We start from the raw sequence: 20,663 nt of genomic DNA on the forward strand, positions 1-20,663 counted from the left end.
CAGCTGTGGGAACAGACATAGAAACATACGTAGAAAATAGAGTCAGGATCAAATTCAATACCCTGACTCCCTCCCCATATCCCTTGGCAGTACAGTGGTTAGCACAGTTGCTTCACAGCTCCAGGGTCCAGTATCTGTGCGGAGTCTGCACATTCTCCCCGTGTCTGCGTGGGCTTCCTCCGGGTGCTCCGGTTTCCTCCCACAGTCCAAAGATGTGCAGGTTAGGTAGATTGGCCATGATAAATTGCCCTCAAGTGCCCAAAAAAGGTTACCTAGGGTTACAGGGATAGGAGAAGTGGGCTTGGGTAGGGTGCTCTTTCCAAGAGCTTGTGCAGGCTCGAAGGGCCGAATGGCCTCCTTCTGCACTGTGAATTCTATGATTCGATCCCTTTAGCTCAAGGATTATGCAAGTCCTAGAGATAAAGAAGGGCTTAAAGACATGGATAAGAACTTTTAAATCAGAGACTTTGATTGAAATGTATGCTAACAAATGGTGGAAAGGTAAGTGGGACATGTAAGAGATTCGATGCAGATGGCCAAGTGCTGGATGGGTTAAGATTTATGGAGGGTGGAGAATGGGAGGTCGACAGGAGAACACTGGAATAACCAAACCAGAAGGTGGCAACGGCACAGATGAGGGTTCCAGCAGGAGAGTAGCTGAGGCAGTAACTGAGTCCGAAATGAATGTGAAACAAGATGGTCTTATATCGGGGAGGATATAGGGTTAGAAAGTCCAACTTGGAGTTGAATAGATCACCAAGACTGGAAACAGTCTGGTTCAGCCTCATCCGGCCACCAGTGAAGATGGAATTAGTCTTGAGGAGACACAGGCTGTAGACCAAAGATGAAGGCTTCAATTTTCCCAATATCTAATTGGAGGAAATGACATCTTCGCAAAGATTGGAAGTCCGACAAGCAGTCTGACACTGGAGGGGTGGAGAGTGATCATGGGGAGTACATCTGGGCAAACATGTGACAGGTGCCCACACGTCTATGATGTTTGTCAAGGAGCAGCATGCAGCTAAGATTGAGGGAAGAACCAAAGATAGATCCTTGGGGAACTCGGAGTAACGGTATGGCAAAGCAAGTGACTGTTAGCATTGGCCTGGCTATAATTGGATCAATAAGAGTGGAATCAAACAAGGGTACTAGACAGAGGATGGTGAGGCTGACTGTGTCAAAGGCGGCAAAGCAATTGAGGAGGGTTAATGCACTGTGGTCAAGACTACGGATACTGCCGTTTTAAAATTTGGTTTCAGTGCTGTGGCAGAGACCGAAATCTAGCCGGGGAGATTGAAATGTGGAAGTGGGGGAAACTTGGACATGGAGTTTGGGGAACAACGGATTCAAGAATTTTAGAGGGGAAATGTCATTGGAGTTTGCAAAGGCAAAAAGGTAAATTTTGTTCTCTGTTCTTCCCAACGGTAGAGGTTTTATAACTGCTGCTTCTGGAAGGTGTCAGTAACTGAGGACAGTGCAATTTAACATGTCAGTTCCAGCACTTTGCTGACATTCAAGAGTAGATTGATGGGGCAGTAATTGGCCAAGTTGGATTTGTCCTGCTTTTGGTGTACAGAATGTATTTGGGCAATTTTCCACATTGTCGGATAGATATCAGTGTTTTAGCTGTACTCGAATAGCTTCGCTGTGGGCGCAGCACGTTCTGGATCACAAGTAAACTCCACACGGACAGTGACGGGGCCAGGATCGAACCCAGATTCGGCAGCAGTGCTAACTAATGTGCAACTCTGGGGTGATCTCAATCTTGATGATATATAAACCAAACCACACCTACTGAAGGTGCGGCTGGAAGGGACATGGGAAAAGAGTTTAAAGATGCATTGGTAGGGGATAAAATAAGCTAGTTATTTCTGTTCTCCAAAATGATCCCAGAGGAGTGGATACATTTGGCACAGCAGAGTGAGGCCCAATAGTTTTTAACGCGGTCCAGCCAGATCTGGTGACGTCTGACTGAAACAGTTTTGCACTACAGCACTGCACTCTTTGAACTTGAGTGAGTAAAGGGCAGCCCGGGGGCGGTAACTGGATATGCCAACAGTAATGAGAGAGAGTAATGGTTTTACTAAAGATAAAGGGATTGTAAACCTTTTTGTTTTTAAATACATTTCGAGTACCCAATTAATTTTTTCCAATTAAGGGGCAATTTAGTTTGGCCAATCCACCTACCCTGCACATCTTTGGGTTGTGGGGGCGAAACCCACGCAAACACGGGCAGAATGTGCATACTCCAAACGGACAGTGACCCAGAGCCAGGATTGAACCTGGGACCTCGGCGCCGTGAGGCAGCAGTGCTACTCACTGAGCCACCATGCTGCCCCAAGGGATTGTAAACTTGACTTCAGTATTAGGTTGTTGAATCATATAAAGCAAATTCAAAATTAAATCACTGGTACAATTGTAACCTGAGTCGGCCCCCATCATAAAACTTATAAAGCAACTCACCTGCCTCTTAAATTCTTCAATTGGGTCATAAATCTTCCACCCACCTTCAGAGTACGTTTCCTTATTTTCAAATGCAAAAAATTGCTGAAAGAAGCACAATAGTAATTGTTAAAACAAAGGATTAATACTTTTGTTACTTTCATAGAATTTACAGTGCAGAAGGAGGCCATTCGGCCCATCGAGTCTGCACCAGCTCTTGGAAAGAGCACCCTACCCAAGGTCAACACCTCCACCCTATCCCCATAACCCAGTAACCCTACCCAACACTAAGGGCAACACTAAGGACGGTGGGAGGAAACCAGAGAACCCGGAGAAAACCCACGCACACACGGGGAGGACGTGCAGACTCCGCACAGACAGTGACCCAAGCCGGAATCGAACCTGGGACCCTGAGCACACAATTTGCCTGCTGTATCTGTATGGGATATTCAAATCAGGCTTACTGGGTAATGGCACAGGAGAACGCAAACAATCCTATGAGACAATCTACACCGGCGTGGAGTGACAAGCTGTATTACTGCGAGCATTTGAAGATGGTACTTTCCATCAGTGAAGCTGCTTTTTTTCTACCGCTAGTTAGCTTCATATCGAGACCAACGGTGCAGTGGAAAGAATGTGATCACAGACAATGCCTCGTGCTTTCCATTCATTGCCCCTTCAAATGATTTAAGGTTCTTTGAGTATAAATTTCAGCACAAATTCAGCTCAAATTTCAGCTATCAGGCTGTATCCACACTATCTAAGCAGTAAGTTTTGCTCTTCCATGCTTACTTGAGGTATCCCAAAAATAAATCATACTTGAACAAGCCCAATTCTAACAGATTGAAGAGCAGGATGCGATCGTATTAATTCACCACTGCAAATTCCAACGTGGTAGTTGCTATTGACAGGTACCTCAAAATGTACAGAATTTAAAAACACATGCAATCAGTTGTGTGACTGTTGATATGGGCTCCTTTCCAAATCCATGCTTCTCAACTAGTCTGGCACTAATCACTGCAGTAAACCAAACTCAAGTGGAAACACAAACAAGAACAAGTTAATGGTAAAATCCTGCACCTTGCAGAAATGCCTGCTTTAAACAGATTTTGTACCAAATTCCTGGACAACCCACTGCAAGGGCTGGAAAATAACAGTGGGGGGTGGAAATTAGACTAAAGAATAAATAAATCTCTGAGCAGAGCTGCCAATTATACAACCTGGTAGAGGATATAGGAAACTGTCTGAACGATTGAAAATTGTGGGCATTTGTTAGAGGAGTGATGTTAAGGACAGACATACAGCATGCAGTGGGATAGATATCCAGTGGGCAGTGTTTTTAATTACAAATTCAGCTCAGAAACTAAACGCAAATCAGTCAGATTTATATATGTTACCAAACTGGGAGGAACAGCTGGAAATACAAACTAAATTGGACAAAATAAGCAATGATCAATGGCAGATGGGATTTGGTTCAGCCAAGTGTAAAGTGCAAGACATTGGAGTAAAATATAGGCAGCAGAGTGGAAGAGTTAGACACCACGTTCATTTAGTCAGGAGGAAGGGTTAATGAGACCTCATTAACACTCTTATCATCAAGCCAAGGGAGTGCAGGAGTATGCCAGGAGCAGTAAAAGGTGAGGCCGAAGCTTTTGCAACAGTCTTTCTCAGGAGTGCTGGGTGGGTGATCCATCTCAGCTTCTTCCAGAAGACCCCAGCATAATGTATGCCAGTCTTCAGCTAATTCAATTTATTCCACATATCAAGAACTGGCACAAGGCACCGGATACTGAAAGGCTATGGGCCCAGTCAATTTTCCAGTATAGCACTGAACACATGTGCTCCAGAACTTGCCACACCCCTAGCCAAGCTGTCCAGTACAGTGACAATACTGGTATATACCCAACGATCTGGAAGGTTGACCAGGTTGTGTCCTATACACAAAAAGCAGGACAAATCCAACCCGGCCAATTACCGCTTCATCAGTCTACGCTCGAACATCAGTTAAGTGATGGAAGGGGTAATCAACAGCGCTATCAAGAGGCTGCTCACTGACACTCACTTTGGGCTCCACCTCAGCTCCTTATCTCATTACGTTCTTGATGCAAACATGGACAAAAGAGCTGAACTCAAGTTGTAAGATGAGAGTGACTGGCCTCGACATCAAGGCAGTATTTGATTGAGTGTGGCATCAAGCGGTCCTAGCAAACTGGATTCAAGGGTATCAGGGGGGAAACTCTCCAATGACTGTGTCATACCTGACACAAAGGAAGATGGTTATAGCTGTACGGGGTCAATCATCTCAATTCCAGGACATCACCGCAGGAGTTCCTCAGATCAGCGCGCGAGGTCCAACCATCTTCACCTGTTTCATCAATGACCTTCCCCCCATCATTATGTCAGGAGTGGGGATGTTAACTGATGATTGCGCAATGTTCAGCACCATCGCGATTCCTCAGATACTGAAGCAGTCAATGTCAAATGCAGCAAGACAATATCACATTGGCTCGTTAGCCTAGGGGTATGATTCTCGCTTAGGATACAAGAGGTCCCGGGTTCAAATCACAGCGGCACAGTGGTTACAACTGCTGCATCACAGCTCCAGGGACCTGTGTTCAATTCTGGTCTCCGGTCACTGTCTAGTGGAGTTTGCACTTTCTCCCCGTGTCTGTGCGAGTTTTCTCCGGGTGTTCCAGTTTCCTCCCACAGTCCAAAGAAATGCAGGTTAGGTGGATTAGCCATGATAAACGTCCCTTAGTGGGGCTACTGGATTACAGGGATAATAATCTTTATTATTGTCATAAGTAGGCTTACATTAACACTGCAATGAAGTTACTGTGAAAATCTCCGAGTCGCCACACTCCGGCACCTGTTCGGATACACAGAGGGAGAATTCAAACCGTCCAAATTACCTAACAGTATGCTGTTCGGGACTTGTGGGAAGAAACCGGAGCACCCGGAGGAAACCCACGTAGACAAGGGGAGAACATACAAACTCCGCACAGACAGTGACCCAAGCTGAGAATCGAACCTGGGACCCCGGTACTGTGAAGCAACAGTGGAGACATGAGTTTAAGTAAGGGTGCTCTTTCCAAGGGCCGGTGCAGACTTGATGGGCCGAATGGCCTCCTCTTGCACTGTAGGGATTCTATGATCCAAGCTTAGGCTGACAAGTGGCAAGTAATATTCATGCCACATCAGTGGCAGGAATGATCATCTCCAACAAGAGAGGATCCAACCATTGCCCTTGACATTCAATGATATGGTCATCTCTGAATCCCCACTATCAACATCCTGAGGGTTCCCAGTGACCAGAAACTGAACTGGATTGGCCACATCAATACTGTGGTTACAAGAGGTCAGAAGCTAGGAATCCTGTGGCAAGTAACTCACCTGCTGACTCCCCAAAGCCTGTCCACCATCTACAAGACAGGAGCGTGTGGCATACTCTCCACTTGCTGGGAGTGCAGTTGCAACAACACAAGAAGCTTGACACAATCAAGGACAAAACAGCCCACTTGATTAGCAACACATCCACAAACACTGACTCCGCCACAGTAGTAGCAATGTGTACCATCTACAACAGTGTAGATTAACAGGGTTAATGTTTCAAGTCCATATGACTCTCCTACAGAGCGGGAGAGGTAGAAAGTGATGGGTTTCATTCTAAAGAGAGGAGTAGAGCAGGTGGAGCAAAGTAGAAGGTCAAGGATAGGTGAGAGCTCAGGAGAGATTTGACAAAGATGTATGGGCAAAGACAAAGAGTGGGAATGATAGTGTTACAGACTAAACTGTTAGTAGTAGAATGTGTTAATAGCAGAACAAGGGTCAGCACTCTCTGAAAGAAAAGGATAAGAACAAGTTAAAGATCTGTCCTTGGGGGTGGGAAGAGAAAGGAGGAGTGTGGAAGAAAGGTCAAAATGGAGAACAGAAGCCTTGGTCTGAAGTTGTTGAACTCAATGTTGGGTCAGGAAGGCTGCCAAATGTCTAAATCGGAAGATGAGTTGCTGTCTCTCCAGTTTGTGTTGGGCTTCAGGCATTGCTTTGCTATTCCCATCTATCCCTGACCTTCTGCTTTGCTCCACCCCCTCTCAACAGTACCCAATCCCTTCAGCTCTGAAGAGTGATATGGTCTCAAAATATTAACTTTCTCTCTCTCCACAAATGCTGCCACACCTGCTGCTTTTACTCAGCATTTTCGCTTTTTCTTTTAGATTTCCAGCATCTGCAGTATTTTTTTTGCTTCCATTTAAACAGATTGTCAGGTCAATGATTTCATTGCTATTGAATGGGAGCTTGCTGACAAGCTGGATGCAGCAATACCTACAACAGTAACTACACGTCAAAAAGGGCTTCTTTGGCTATAAAGTTCTTTAGGACATAGGCACAACTGCAAACCTCCTGCACCTCACTGTCTGTTACACTGTTCTTAGTCTCTGGCATGGAGTGCTCTATATCGGGGCACCTCTGAGGAAAGTAAATTCCTTCAACCCTGGCGCTGGGCAGGGGCAGGAAATTCCACCCTGCTGTGTCAAATCACAGAACTAGTCCTGTGGTAAAACCCGATGAGCCTCAAGAGCTCCAGCAATTAAATGCAAATCGTTTCTCAAAACATTTGCCACGGTCTATAGCACAAACTCCCTTGTTAAGCACTGATTAGCAACAGAATTCAGAGGTGCCTGCAGGAAAGCAAGCATTGGAAAGGGGCAATAACATACTGATGTAGAAGGACACTGGAAGTTTGGAATATGGCATGTTGCTAGAGGAGTGGGGAAGAGCTTTGCTCTTTAACTAAATGAAAGGCTACACCGAGTAACTAAAACAGAAACTCTATTTCACAGTGCTAACATTCAACGTAAACAGATAAAATGCAAGTATTTCAAAAGTAATTGGTTCAAACCCCAGCCCAGACTTAAGTATTTCATCTAAATTGTCACCAGAATCAAAAATACTGTATTTCAGATAAGACTTTAGACAGAGATCCTATCTTTCTTTGCAGGTGCAAGCAACAGCCCCAAGACACTATTCAAAGAAGAGCGGGTAAGTTCTCCCAGTGTGTTGACCAACATCACTTAAACAGATTAATGGTAATTTATCACATTTTGCCTATGTGATACCTTCTGCTGTGTACAAGTTATCCAACGCTACAACATGATAACAATTTAATATTTCCTACATTTGAAGTAATAGCATAAGAAATTGAAGGTGTAGGCCATTCGGCACGTCAAGCATAATCCGCCATTCAATAAGATCACAGTTAGCCTTATACCTCAACCTCTGTTACACCCTATCTCCACATCTCTTAATTATCGTCCCAGATCCAAAATTCTGTTGGCCTTTGTATTGAATATTTCAAGACCGAGCGTTGACAGCTCGCTGGATCAGACAACTCTCAACAATTCACAACCTTTGAAAGGAGCAATTTCTCATCTCAGTCCCAAATGGCCAACTCCTTATTCGGATTCAGTGACCCCTAGTTCTAGGTTCCCCAGCATCTCTGCTGTCAAGTCTCCTAAGATTTTTAAAAATCTGTCCTTGAGATCAGCTCTCATTTTTGGAAATGCTGAAAATACAGATCTCGTCTATTCAACACCTCCTCATTAGACGATTCCGTCAACCTTGTAATAAGTCGAATAAACATTATTTTATATTCTTTCACAGGATGTAGATATCACTGGTCAGGCCTTGGTTAAGTGCCCTTGCGAAGGCGGTGAGCTGTCTTCTTAAACCACTTCAGTCTACGTGGTGAAGGTACATCCACAGCGCTGTTAAGAAGGGAGTTCCAGGATTTTGACCCAGCAACAGTGAAGAAATGACAATATGATTCCAAGTCAGGATGGGGTGTGAACAACAAAAGGTGGAAGTGGAGTTGAAGCAACTGGAAGACCTGACAATAATTACTCTAGTACAGTTTTGAGAATGGGCAGTAAAGATCGTCCGAGTGTTGAAGCCATACCGCACAGTCCAAATTGGTGGGGATTACAAGCTGGGCATGAATAGAGCTGCTAAATGAAATGAAAATGAAAAATGAAAATCGCTCATTGTCACAAGTAGGCTTCAAATGAAGTTACTGTGAAAAGTCCCTAGTCGCCACATTCCGGCACCTGTTCGGGGAGGCTGGTACAGGAATTGAACCGTGCTGCTGGCCTGCCTTGGTCTGCTTTAAAAGCCAGTGATTTAGCCCAGTGTGCTAAACCAGCCTCTAAAGAAGATAAACATCCTATTGCCAGGTTAGGGGACTTGAGGCCTCCTGCCAATTTGGTGTACAAGTACATCAAATTGGATTTAAGCCATGCGTACCAGCAGCTTGAGCTGTAGGATGTGTCAAGAAAGCTCGTCACCGTAAATACCGTCAAAAGCTTATTCCAATTTACGAGTTGTCCTTCGGTATTTCATCTGCCTGCGCTATACTTCAGTGCACAATGGAAATTAAAATGTGGCTTGGAGGGGAACCTTTATGGGAATTATGTTTTTGATTGTTAAAAACACATGCTCAAAATGGTTGGATGTCCAGCTCATGGGTTTGACAACTGTGGCAGCCAGCATCGACAAGCCGAGCCAAATCTTCACCATTCACAGCCGACCAGAAACGATAATCTCAGATAATGGCACTGCCTTCACAGCCAAAGAGCTTCAACTCTTCACTAAGTCCAACAGACAACTCCACATCACCTCGCTTCAAATGGGACGACTGAGAGAACAATCCAAACTTTTAAAGCGTCAATAAAAAAAGTCTAACCAGCCACTGCTACTTTGCTTAGCAGACATCTTGCTCTCATACAATACGTCCCCACAAAGCACCACTGGGGTTACCCTGCTGAATAATGGGCAGGCGCCTCAAGATCCAGCTTGACCTTGTTTTTCCAAATTTGTCGGGGAGGTTGGAGGCTCAGCAAGCCTCACAGAAAGGCAATCACAATGCAGCCAAAGGAGACAGGTTACTTGAAATGGAAGATTTAGTTTCCGTGTGAAACATTGGAGAGGGACCCAGAATAGACAGCTGGGAGGGTTGTTGCCTGACAGCCAGTGTCTTATGTTTTCCACCTACAGGGCTTCGAAGTGAGCAGACATGTAATTATTTGAGAACATGAGAAATCATCGTCCCCACAACTGAACGAGCAAACCCAGTTCAAGTTACACGAGTACCACTTGTCGATTCGGTGGTGTTAGAACCAGGATCTTCGCAAGGGGAATCACGTGTGGCCACAGAAGAGTTCAGGAGGGAGTCAGACCTACCCCTTTCTCGGAATCTACAAATTTACCTGCCCCTGCTGTGTATTCTGATACCTCAAGTTTGGAGAAGCCTGTTGCCAATTTAAGGCACTCGACAAGAGTTAGAAAGTCACCTGATGACTTACCTATGAACTTTGAGCTCCCTTACTGTAGCTCTCGGACTGTATATAATGGCAAATAAAAGTTCTGTTTTCAGTATTTCAGGGATTTGTAAGGAAACTTAAGGAGGGAGGAATGTGATATGTGTGGCCCCTTCTAAGAGGCAATCCCTCTCGGGCCAACCAACAGCTTACGGTTATGGAGCGCACCAACCTTCGCCTATAAATGAGTGAATGAAATGAAAAATCGCTTATTGCCACAAGTAGGCTTCAAATGAAGTTACTGTGAAAAGCCCCTAGTCACCACATTCCGACGCCTGTTCAGGGAGGCTGGTACGGGAATTTAACCCTGCTGCTGGCCTGCCTAGGTCTGCATTCAAAGCCAGCGATTTAGCCCTGTGCTAAACCAGCCCTATATGGTGCCTGAGCGCAGACCTGGGCACCAGATTATCATCAGAGTAAATTTAGGAGTCAAGGGAACAAGGCCCGTGTAGGAGTTGTCATTTTCTATATATAAAGTTCTTATTTTGTTAAACAAATCACTGTTGTGATGTAACACTGCCTTGTCGCTTGCCTTGCACTACAACAGATACATAATCTTCTTTTAAATGGCGATTTAGAAGTTCACTCTTCAATTGAAAATGATACGGATATGAATGCAAACGTGTTTTTACTCTAGAATATTGCCATGTAATAAATATAATCTGTTCACCTTTACACGAGTGGTGTCACACCCACAAGCACCCGATAGCAAAATGCCCACTACCTAAAATAATTCAACACCATTCCCCAAGTAGATCTTTACAAAAGCATTTACTGTAGTCGACTGCTATTGCTTTTTCAAATAATTAACTTTACCTCTAATTAAACGTATAGTCATAAAATCAGTTTGAACTGTTGCTGAACAAATTTGTGGAGTTTAATTTTGCTTCTTTATGAGTTCACTATTATGTTTATTTTGGGCAACACTAAAACACTCCATGTCTCGGGCTAACACAATCATCTTACTGTCACTAAGGTCTACATGTGCAAACATTAAACTTGCTGTAGGCAAGTGACAAAGTGCCTCAGAACACATGTCAAACAACCCAACAATGCGTAAATTAAAACCACATTTTAAATACTCTACTCGTGTTGTCATTCTGAAATTAGTACCACACTGCAGAAAATCACAAACAAAAGGCTGTATTGATGGAACACCTGCAAGCAGTACTGAACAATGACTTCTTCTGTTTCTCGCTCATGGCACCGATACCTCTCTTCTGTAATGAATCACTAAACTAAGTCGCTTAGATTCCATTCTGGAAAATAGAACCAACAAATTTAGAACTTGGCAGAAAAATGCAATGTTCCACTTTTCGTATGACTCACAAACATATGTTCTTCTCAAAAGCAGTTTACAAATTCGTTTTCCCTAATTGATGCTTTTGATCAGCATTCAAACGTCACCATCTTAGCCAAAGGACTTCTAAATTACGTAGTCTTGAAAGATATCTTAATGCATATTCACACACACTAAAAAGGAAAGAATTCCAAAAATAACAAATTGTGCCATACAAGCTAAACACTACAGCAGTTTAGTTGCAACTCCTTTTACCAGCAAAGACCTCCGATCATTATGTTAAATATTCCGCACCCAGGGGCAGCACGGTGGCGCAGTGAGTAGCACTGCTGCCTCACGGCGCCGAGGTCCCAGGTTCAATCCCGGCTCTGGGTCACTGCCTGTGTGGAGTTTGCACATTCTGCCCGTGTTTGTGTGGGTTTCGCCCCCACAACCCAAAGATGTGCAGGCTAGGTGGATTGGCCACACTAAATTGCCCCTTAATTGGAAAAATGAATTGGGTACTCTAAATTTATTTTTTTAAAATAAATATTCCACACCCAAAATGTAATCAAAACAGTCATACTGTGGTGGCATAGCTTTAATGATTAATTGCTGGATAGATAATATTAAAGTTGTTTTCCCCTTCCTAGTTTTCAGCTTTTCCCCTTCTCGAGGTGAACACTGATATCTCACTGGGTATGGTGGCACTGATGCCACTCACCCTTCAACACCCCACTAAAAACAGCCACCATTCATTTGCAAGTTGTGACAGTATTTGGAGACAGGATATTCAACTGTGGGGGGCAAAGCTGCACTTGATCCTCTTCCCATCCATCACCCACCCCACATGTGCACATTTTCTTCAGAGGTCCCGAAATCACAATCGGAAGGAGGAACCCTAGTCAATTTTCCCCTACCTAGCCCAGGAAGCTGAGGATAACTGCAGGGCATCTTTTAACTCAGTCTGACAGGTCTGTGTCAATCCTAAAGCGAGCAGTTTACTGACCAAACAGTTAGCTTTTTTATTACAAACAAATAAACACTAATTATTTTATCAGAACTCTGCACATAACCACACGTTTGTTAGTGTTTCCTGCTTTGCTGACGGAGCTTAAATATTCGATGCAAAGATCATCTCAGCTGATGTATTTATAAGGGCGGCACGGTAGCACAGCGGTTAACACTGTTGCTTCACAGCGCCAGGGTCCCAGGTTCGATTCCCGGCTTGGGTCACTGTGCGGAGCCTGCAAGCTCTCCCATGACTGCGTGGGTTTCCTCCGGGTGCTCCGGTTTCCTCCCACAAGTCCTGAGAGTCGCGCTGTTAGGTAACTTGGACATTCTGAATTCTCCCTCAGTGTACCAAACAGGCTTAGCAATTTGGCGACCGGGACTTATCACAGTAACGTCATTGCAGTTTTAATGTAAACCTACTTGCGACAATAAAGATTATAAAGAAAACGTCATACAGTCCAAGACAAGCCTGGGGGTGAGCTTTAATCTGAACCAAGTTAATGCATTTGATTTTTTAAAAATAAACTTTGAGTACCCAATTCTCTTTTTCTCCCCAATTAAGGGGCAATTTAGCTTGGCCAATCCACCTACGCTGCACATCGCTGGGTTATGGGGTGAGACCAATGCAAACAAGGGGAGAATGTGCAAACTCCACACGAACAGTGACCCGGGGCCGGGATCGAACCCAGGTCCTCAATGCTGTAGGCAGCAGAGCTCATCACTGAGCCACCGTGCCATCCTAGTTAATATATACGAGTTGGAATGGCAGTAAGGATACTACAGGTGACCAGTATCCCCAAACTAAGGAAAGATTTCTGCGCCGTCTGATCAACATTACTCTGCACTTCTCTATTTAGAATCACCGAATATCAGAGACTTCCGTTGGCGGCCATGGGGTAATTGGTCGCACATTTGGTGGCTCCCGCTCGAGGTGGCTTTTTCAGACCTTCCTTACGCAAATTGCGTGGTGTCGGAGGGCAAAAGGTGCATGAGTGCCCAGGGAACGCAATACTCCTGTGGTGGGGCTGGTGTATGGCTCATCGGGTGAGGAGGTCCACGAGGAAGTGTGTTGGAGCAAGAAAGGTTTTGCGGTGCGACATATGGGATGGCGATGGATAAGGGGGCAGCGCTGTCCTCCCAGTGATCGACGGAGCAGCTGGTGGAATTCCTCAATGGAAAATTTCAGCAGCAGAGCAGAGGAGACTCTGAGAATTTGGCCCAGGTGGCGGAGCCGCTTAGGGCGGCAATCGAGCATGTGGAGTAGAGGCAGGAGGTGCAGGGCCTAGCCAGCCAAAAGATGGAGGAGTTGGTGGTGGAGATTGAGGATCAGCTGACCTCACTGGAGGCGGGGATGGGGATAGTGGTGAGCAGCCAGAAAAGGCTGGGAAAAGCTAGAGGACCTTGAGAACCGCTACCAAATCTGCAGATTGTGGGAATGCCTGAAGGCATGGAAGGTGCGGAGGCCGCCAAGCATACGACGAGCATGTTGGAGAAGCTGCTGGGGATGGGGCCTTTGACCACCGGCCCCTCGAGGTGGATCAAGCACACTGGGCACAGAGGGGGAGGCCTCAGGAGGAGTTTGAAGACTGACATTGTGTTTGTGCTGGAGACGCACCTGAAATTTGGGGTTGGGGGGGGGGGGGGGTTGTGGTTGGAATGTGCGCATGTGTTGGGGGGGGGGGGGGGGGGGGGGGGGGGGGATCCGTAGAGGTTTGGGAGGCCGTTGCCTGTACTTCTCACATGTGCACCTGGTGTACTCCTGGATCGGTTTCTTTGTGATGGACAGGACGCTGCTGGCGAGTGTGGCTGATCTGCAGTAATCAGCGCTCATGGTTTCCGACCACGCGGCGCACTGGGTGGATCTGCAAATGGCCAAGAGGCTAGCCAAACGACCACAGTGGAGGTAACCAACTATGACCAACGCATTGTCATAGATGTCCATTTCATTGATTTTCAAGAAAAATAAGGACTCGGAGCAGTGTGGGAGGAGGAGTTGGGTGGTGAGGCGAGGGTCGGGATATGGAAAGAGGCCCTGTGGAGGGTGAACGCATCCTCGTTTTGTGCGAGGGTAAGCCTCATTCAGTTTATGGTGGTGCATAGGGCCCACATGACAGTTGCGAAGATGAGTCGGTTCTTTGCAGGGGTGGAGGAGAGGTGTGGGTGGTGCGTGGGGGGGAAAGGGGGGGGCTGCGAATCCCATCCACATGTTCTTGGCATGTCCAAGGCCGAGGGGGTTCTGGCAGGGGTTCTCAGACGTGATGTCCAAGATTCTGGGTGTGGGGGTGGCCCCGGGTCCGGAGGTGGCGATATTCGTTGTGTCGGAAGATCCGGGAGTCTAGGTGAGGAGAGGGGCTGACGTATTGGCTTTTGCTTCCCTGATAGCCCAAAGATTTTATTGTGCTGGCGTAGCTTGGAGCCAACGGCAGGGGGTATGGGTGAGTGCTCTGGCAGAATTCCTGCATTTGGAGAGGTTCAAATTCGCTTTGCCAGGGTCGGAGGAGGGATTCACTCGGAGGTGGAAACCGTTCATTCATTTCTTCAAGGTGGTTGAGGGGTCAGCGGGGTGGTGGAGATAAATAGGGTAAAGTTGGGAAGGCGGGATGTGGTGGGCCACTGTTATTAAGGGAGGTTGGAGGCTGGTGGTTTCTGTTCATGTGGATGTTTGGTCTTCTGATATTTTTATGTATATTGTAAAATGCCTTGAATGAAAATCTTTTTTTTTTTTTTAAGAGTCGCCAAATATCAGATAAGATATAAGGTTCAATGTTATCATTCCAAAATTTATTGTAAACCAGTAAAATTACTACCCTCTAAATATTACAGAATGTACAGCACACAAACAGGTTATTTGGCCTAAATGGTCCATGCTTGTTTGTGTCACATGAACTTCCTCCTACTCCTCTTCAATTAGCCCTATTTCTTTCTCCCTTCTGTTCTTACCTAGCTTCCCTTATGAATACATGCAGTTCACCTCAACTACTCCACGTGGTAACAAGTTCCATATTCTAACCACTCTGGGGGAGAAAACGTTTCTTCTGAATTTGCTATTGGATTTATTAGTGACAATCTTGCATTTATCGACTGTAGGTTTGGTCTCTTCTTTCAAATTCTTCTGTTATTGTAAAGCCATCTATCAGGTCATCCTTCAACCTTCCCTTTTCCACCTAACCTGCAGCAAGTTCACTTTCTTGATAAGTATAATCTCTTGGTCCTGCTCTGATACAATTTTGGCAAATCTTTTTTGCGCCTTCTCCGCCCCAGTGCCTCTATATCCTTCTTATAATATGGTGACCAGAACTGTGCACAGTATTCCCGCAAGAAAATGGGAATAATCACTCAAAGCAGTGCACAACAGCTAACTATTCTTCTGGAACATAAATACAGTCTACTAAAATATGGCCTCTATCCATGAAAGGCCACAGAAACTAGATTGTTGCATTGAATAAAATCGTCACATGATACCTCATGACACAGTAAAAAATAAGTGGAGACTGATTGACTGGGAGTGCTTTAACATGTGCTACCGGAGGGAAATTCACATGGTTCCTTCCTGAAGCTATTATCGTGACAGGCATTTCCAGTAATTTCCTGGTTGGGCTGGATACTTTGCCCATAACATTGAAAAAAAAAGAGGCACAAGTTTTAATGTTCATAAATGTGAAACAACCTGATGAGGATGAAATGCAGTTGTGCAGTTTCCAACCATATTCTATTGGGTGCAACTGAAACAAATATAAAATGGTCAAAACGTGGAATCAAAACAGAACGTTTAGTTTAGATACCAAATCAACTGCATTTAGAGACAATAAAATGAATAAAACATTAGCTGTTCACTTTTTTTTATTTAGAGTACGCAATTCATTTTTTCCAATTAAGGGACAATTCAGCGTGGCCAATCCACCTAATCGGCACATCTTTGGGTTGTGGGGGCGAAACCCAGGCAAACACGGGGAGAATGTGCAAACTCCAGTGACCCAGGGCCGGGATCAAATCTGGGACCTCGGCGCCGTGAGACAGCAGTGCTAACCACAGCACCACCCTGCTGCCCAGCTGTTCACCTTTAATATGAATTACATTTTTGAAATCTCATCGTATCTACCACAAATAATTGCATATCACGATGAGTTTTTAGATACACTTGGATCAATTATAAATTGCACTTTTTAACAGAAGACCAATTCATTCCTATTTGTTGAGTTCACACAAAGGTTTGAGGAATTGGTGAGGATTAAAACTCTCTGTGCAAGCCTGCTATTGAGAGTACCAGCTTCACGTTATAATTGTCAAACAAAATTTTGCATTTTAATGTAACCCATGAAAAGTTTGAGGAATAGGAATACAAGGTCAGATATCTTGCAGCTAGACTAAGCAATGCTGTCTGATTGATAAAGAGGGATAAGTTCCAGGGTCACTATTCATAACAAAATCATAAGTGCATGCCCCACTCTGCCGCTCCACCACCGCCCCCTCCTTCAAGGCTGTTCTCAAAATCCTACCTCTTTGAACAAGCACTTTAGAACAGTGCATCTCAAACTATCTGATGTGGCGTACCGGCAGTTTTTTTTTTCAATGTGCCAGGGACCGGTGAGCGAAACAAGCCAATCCAGGATTACTGTCTCTTTCTTTTCTGGAAACACTCCAAGTACCAGCAGACGATGGCTCGCGTACCACACTTTAAGCACTGCTTTAGAATGTCATACCACATTAAAGATGCAATGTTAATGCAAGCGGTTGTTGTTGTCACAGACATTTGTAATTTCCCTACCTAGCAAGAACAGAAATATATTTTTTTTAAAGAAATGATTGTACACAAGGTTAACTCTTGGGGATCTCTTCCAACAACTGTGGAAAATTACTGGCATTGGCAATCCTTGAAAAATATATAAATTCACAGAGAATTTTGACAGAGGTTTTCTCTTTTAAACTTCGAATCTCTGGCACAAGGGAACTTGCAGAATCAACAACGACGGAGCCTTCAAAATCCCCAAATCAAAACCAAGGACCAGATTGTTAGTCAAATTTGCAACTGTGGCATTTCAGCCCATGATTTAATCTTCTGTCTTTCCTGATCCTCCTACGTTACCCCTGCCTGGCCTCAAACTGAACAGAAAGTTGGGAAAATGCCAACTCATTACCCACTACCGTGCACCAGTTCAGAAACGGGCTGAGGCACTGAAGCAACTAATGTTCAAGGATATTTCAAGTTATCTGAACTCTGCAGAGGACTTCAAATTGTAGCTCGCATTTTGCAAGAATTTGAATGAACGACTGTGACATGCAAATACACGAGCTTTGCCAGCAGCTACCACAGATCTGCAATTAAGCTGTAAAATAATTAACCACTGTAATCAACTGTATCGTGCATTTTCCACATGTTGGATAAAGTCATAAACTAGAATTTAAGAAAGATACCACGTAAAAAGATCTTGACAACAGTGTTTGTAGAAACTTGTAAAAGTGGCAATGATGCAATTAAATCAAATCTATATCATATGCTACCCACAAGGGCCTAATTTTCAAAACTTGGAACTGGCGTTTGACATTCGAGTCCCTTGCATTTTCCACAGTTCTAAAATGTTTTCAGGCGGAGACTGCGTCGACCCCGTGGTGCCCTGCACAATGGGAGTTGCACCTTATTCTCATACGTCTGCCAATATTATCAGTCGCTGGTCACAGATTGCCAAAGCAGTTCAAGAGGGTAGTCCCCCTCACATTTAATTCCTTTTTCAGTGAATACAATGCACTGAATATAACTCAGCAGGTTTTGCTGCTTTGTTCTCATCAACCTCTCCACTGCTTTTATCACATCAACTACACAACTCTTCCCACAACCTCTCTTTTTTTGTAATTCATTTTTGCAGAACGTGGGCATCACTGGTTAGGCCAGCATTTATTATCCATCCCTCTTTGCCTTTCAGAAGGTGGTGATTAGTTGCCTATTTGGACCACTGCAGTGCAGTCCCTGAGATGTAGGTAAACCAACAGCGCTGTTAGGGAGAGATTTCTAGGATTTTAACAGCTGGATGTGGCAGGACTGGAGAGCTGAGATCTGAAGTGTTCATTGTGAAATTGCTTAGCTCTTTCTATTACTTGCTGCTTATCCTGTTTGGCACACAAGTTCTGGGTTGTAGCTTCACCAGGTTGGCACCTCATTTTTAGGTATGCCGAGTGTTGCTCCTGGCATGGCCTCCTGCATTCTTCATTGAACCAGGGTAGATCACCTGGCTTGGTGGTGATGGTAGAGTGGGGGATATGTCAGGCCATGAGAGGTTGCATGTCTAGTAGAATTCTGCTGCCACTTCTCATGTCCCACAGCGCCTCATGAATAGCATGTCTTGAGTTGCGAGATCTGTTCAAAGTCCTTCCCATTTTACACGATGATAGTGCCACACAACACGATGGAGGGTATCCTCAATGTGAAGGTGGGACTCTGCCTCCACAAGGACTGTGTGGTGGTCATTTCTACTGATACTGCCACGGACAGATGTATCTGCAGTAGGCAGATTTGTGAGGATGGGGTTGATTCCTTCACCAGCCGTTGGGAGTCCCAGTCTAGCAGTTATGACCAGCTCAGTCTGTGGTGATACTACCGAGCCATTCTTGGTGATGGACATTGAAGTCCCCCATGTAGAGTATATTCTGCACTCTTGCCACCCTCAGTGCTTCCTCCAAGTGGTGTTCAACATGGAGGAGTACGGAATCATCAGCTAATGGTGGATAGCATGTGGTAATCAGCAGAAGGTTTCCTTGCCTGATTTAACCTGAAGCCATGAGACTTCATGGGGCCCAGAGTCGATGTTGAGGACTCCCAGGGCAACTCCCTCCCGACTGTATACCACTGCTTTGCCACCTCTGCTGGGTCTGTGTTACCGGTGATAGGGGTGTCCAGGACATTGTCTGTAAAGTATGACTCTGAGAGTATGACTATGTCAGGCTGTTGCTTGACTAGTCTGTGAGACAGCTCTCCCAACTTTGGAGCATGCCCCCAGATGCTAGCAAGGATTGTGCAGGGTTGACATGGCTGGGTTTGCCGTTGTCATTTCTGGTGCCAGGGTCGATGCCAAGTGGTCCATCCGGTTTCACTCCTTTTTTGTAGCAATTGAATAAAACTGGGTGGCTTGCTGGGTCATTTCAGAGGGCATTTAAGAGTCAACCACATTGCTGCGGGTCTGGAGTCACATGTAGGCCAGATTTCCTTCCCTAAAGTGAACCCCAAGTGAACCAGATAAGTTTTTATTACAATTGACAATGGTTTCATGGTGATCATTAGACCTGATTCCAGACATTTTATTGTATTTAAATTCCACCACATGCTGTGCTGGATCTCCAGGTCATTACCATGGGTGTCTGGATTACTCGTCTAGTTACAGTACCACCGCCTCCCTCTTCCATTGTCTGGTTCGATGTTACCTTCAACCTATGGCTGTATTCCTATTTACACAGTTGGGTTATTCTTGTGTAGTATTTCCTGCCTGGATTTCTCCCCTCAGGTCTGCAGTTACCTCCAATGTCCTTTTAGGTTCCTACCCATTTTTTTTGTCAACATACGAACACACAAACTAGGAATGGGAGTAGGCCACTTGGCACCTTGCGCCTGCTCCGCAACACGACCTCCCACCTATTCCTAATAACCTTTCACCCTCTTGCTCATCAAGAATCTATTTACTTCTGCCTGAAAAATATTAAAAGACTGTCACTTCCACTGTCTTTTGAGGAAAAGAGCTCCAAATGTCTCAACCCTCGGAAAGAATTTCTCCTAGTCTCGGTCTTAATGAGTGATCCTTTTTTAAAAAAAAAGTTACCTCTTGTTCAAGATTCTCCCAAAAGAGGAAACAATCTTTTTTTATAATAGTAATCAACAGTCTTTCACACAGAATATTACAAATTCATTGCTTATTGCAGTAGTGAACAATCCAAAATAAGGCCACCATATTCTACAAAGGTCCGTAAAACCGGCATAATTTAATCCATTTGAGGAGAAATAGGGTTCTCATTCCTGACCTTGCAGAGTTATTAACTTTTCTTTATGCCTCACTTAGATTTTCATGCCAAGTTTCAAATACTAATCTAACCTCTTAAGAATGCAAAAAAACATTGCTCTGTTGTGAATGGGAAACCCTAAAACAGATTGAAGTATGGATTACATCAGGCTCTCACATTCCACTTTCTCCACAACCCACTGCCACAAACATGGATAAAGATTTTCCACGCAGATAAGCTAAACAGCGTAATCGGTGGTTGCCATCATTTACACCACCTGCAGAGCTCCCCTTAAAACTGTGCAAAGATTTTCAAAGTGATTTCTGGAGGATATCATTTGGGAAACCCTGTTTGAGCTAACCAAAGTAAGGTGCGGAGGTTTGTGTAGACTATTTGTTATATCTAGTGACCTGAGGCTGAGGGCTCAAATCCCAAGGTGGCAAGCTCAATAAACCGGTTTAGTTGTAGGATAGGGATAGGAATGAAAAGTAATGGTGAAAGTTGCTGGATTATTGTAAAAAGTTCAGAGTTCATTAATGCCTGGGAGGGGGGGGGGAAGAGAGAGAGAGAGAGAG

General features: G+C 44.8%; 1 protein-coding gene across 2 annotated transcripts in view; it reads right to left on the reverse strand.

The window, feature by feature from the left end:
* mtm1 (myotubularin 1) overlaps positions 1-20,663 on the reverse strand; it is a 111,534-nt gene that overhangs the window by 25,759 nt on the left and 65,112 nt on the right. For both annotated transcript variants that reach the window (XM_038774205.1, XM_038774206.1), the window contains exon 7: positions 2,464-2,547. In XM_038774205.1, coding sequence (XP_038630133.1) covers positions 2,464-2,547 — 84 coding nt within the window. The remainder of the gene's footprint in view (positions 1-2,463; positions 2,548-20,663) is intronic.

This window comes from Scyliorhinus canicula, chromosome 17 (genome assembly GCF_902713615.1).
Source record: "Scyliorhinus canicula chromosome 17, sScyCan1.1, whole genome shotgun sequence".
NCBI lineage: Eukaryota > Metazoa > Chordata > Chondrichthyes > Carcharhiniformes > Scyliorhinidae > Scyliorhinus > Scyliorhinus canicula.